Source organism: Myotis yumanensis, unplaced genomic scaffold, assembly GCF_028538775.1.
Source record: "Myotis yumanensis isolate MYYU_CA2020_CCGP unplaced genomic scaffold, mMyoYum1.0.hap1 SCAF_3, whole genome shotgun sequence".
In the NCBI taxonomy this organism is placed as follows: Eukaryota; Metazoa; Chordata; class Mammalia; order Chiroptera; family Vespertilionidae; genus Myotis; species Myotis yumanensis.
Window position 1 is genome coordinate 73,908,695 of NW_027223754.1, and position 1,629 is coordinate 73,910,323.

General features: G+C 42.1%; 1 protein-coding gene across 1 annotated transcript; it reads left to right on the forward strand.

The window, feature by feature from the left end:
- The first annotated feature begins 796 nt into the window (after nucleotides 1-796).
- On the forward strand, nucleotides 797-1,324 carry LOC139006199 (lithostathine-like). The gene has a single exon (XM_070408717.1). The coding sequence runs from the start codon at nucleotides 797-799 to the stop codon at nucleotides 1,322-1,324; it is 528 nt and encodes a 175-aa protein (XP_070264818.1).
- Nucleotides 1,325-1,629: the final 305 nt, after the last annotated feature.

Sequence of the window (1,629 nt, forward strand, 5' to 3'; positions counted from 1 at the left end):
TGGAACACAGGTTGCTAAGAGTGCAAATAGAGATAAATTTGTTAGCCTGACCTAAATGTTCTCCGGATCTCAAATTAATCTAATGTTATCTGACATTGGACACTTTCTCTATCTAAACCAAAAAGACCCCTCTTTGTTCAGGGCCTCATCACTCTTTTTCAATAGGAATTGTTTACCTGCTGCTTCAGTAGGTACATTGCAACTTCCAAGTTTAGCGTCCAAACTATAGCAAAATATAACTCTCAGTCATTCTAAATCAAATGCTTGGTTCCTAGAGTCAACACTAATGTAAGGCTAAGGCTAACATCAAAGGGGAACTTTTTTTTTTTAATTCTCTGCCTGACTTGAATTAGAAATAAATTATTTTAGCATTTTAAAATGCACTTTAGAGATCTCTTAATTTAAGTTCATGGTTTTACAGTTGGAGAAACTCAGACTCTAAGAAGCAATTTATTTCCCCAAGGTCACAAGGACCTTGGAAACAGAGTGTAGCTCACACCAGAACATTATTTTGAGAAACCAAGATGGCGGCATAGGTACACACCGGAGATTGCTGCCTCGCACAACCATTTCAAAAATACAACTAAAAGACGGAACGGACATCATCCAGAACCACAGGAAGGCTGGCTGAGTGGAAATTCTACAACTAGAAGGAAAGAGAAAAGCATACCGAGACTCAGAGGAGGCGCAGTGCGGAAGTAAAATACTAAGGCCTCACCCTCAGATCCTCTTATAAAAGCCTAGGCTTTTCTGACTTGACCGACCATCCCAGATACCTGCTAAAAGAGTCACGGACATGATGCTGCCTCCCATGGCCCTGCCCAGAATGTCCTGGATGCTGCTCTCCTGCCTGATGCTCCTATCTCAGGTGCAAGGTGAAGATACCAAGGAGGAGTCTCTTCCAAAGATCAGCTGTCCCAAAGGCTCTTATGTCTTTCGCTCCCACTGCTATGCCTTGTTTAGGACACCAAAAACCTGGCCTGACGCAGATTTGGCCTGCCAGAAGCAACCTTCAGGATTTCTTGTGTCTGTGCTCAGTGGAGCTGAGGCATCCTTCTTGGCCTCTCTGGTCAAGAAAAACTTGAACAACTGCAATTACATCTGGATTGGGCTCCATGATCCCACAGAGGGCTGTGAGCCCAATGCAGGTGGATGGGAGTGGAGTAACAATGACGTGCTGGATTACTTTGCCTGGGAGAAGGACCCCGCCAGCATCTTAAACCCTGACCATTGTGGGAGCTTGTCAGGAAGCTCAGGATATCTGTCACGGAAAGATTATGACTGTAAAAAGGAGTTACCTTATATCTGCAAGTTCAAGGGTTAGGTCAGGTGAAAACCAATGACCTGAGTTTCATAAATAGCTCATCATGGACATGGGACCAAGTGAGAAGATTCACCCAGGAAGATAATATTCTTCCCACACTTCAAACTTGACCACCTCATTCTGACCTTCCATCCTCCCCACCCTCTTTTCAGGCTCTGCTCAGAATTATGTAACATGTATTTTGAAAGAGCAATAATAAAAATTTAGTCTGTTAAAAAAAAAAGAACATTATTTTGTTTTACCTTAATTATGGAGAAAATAAAACTATTTAACTGTTCAAAATATGCTCTATACATTTTAGTATG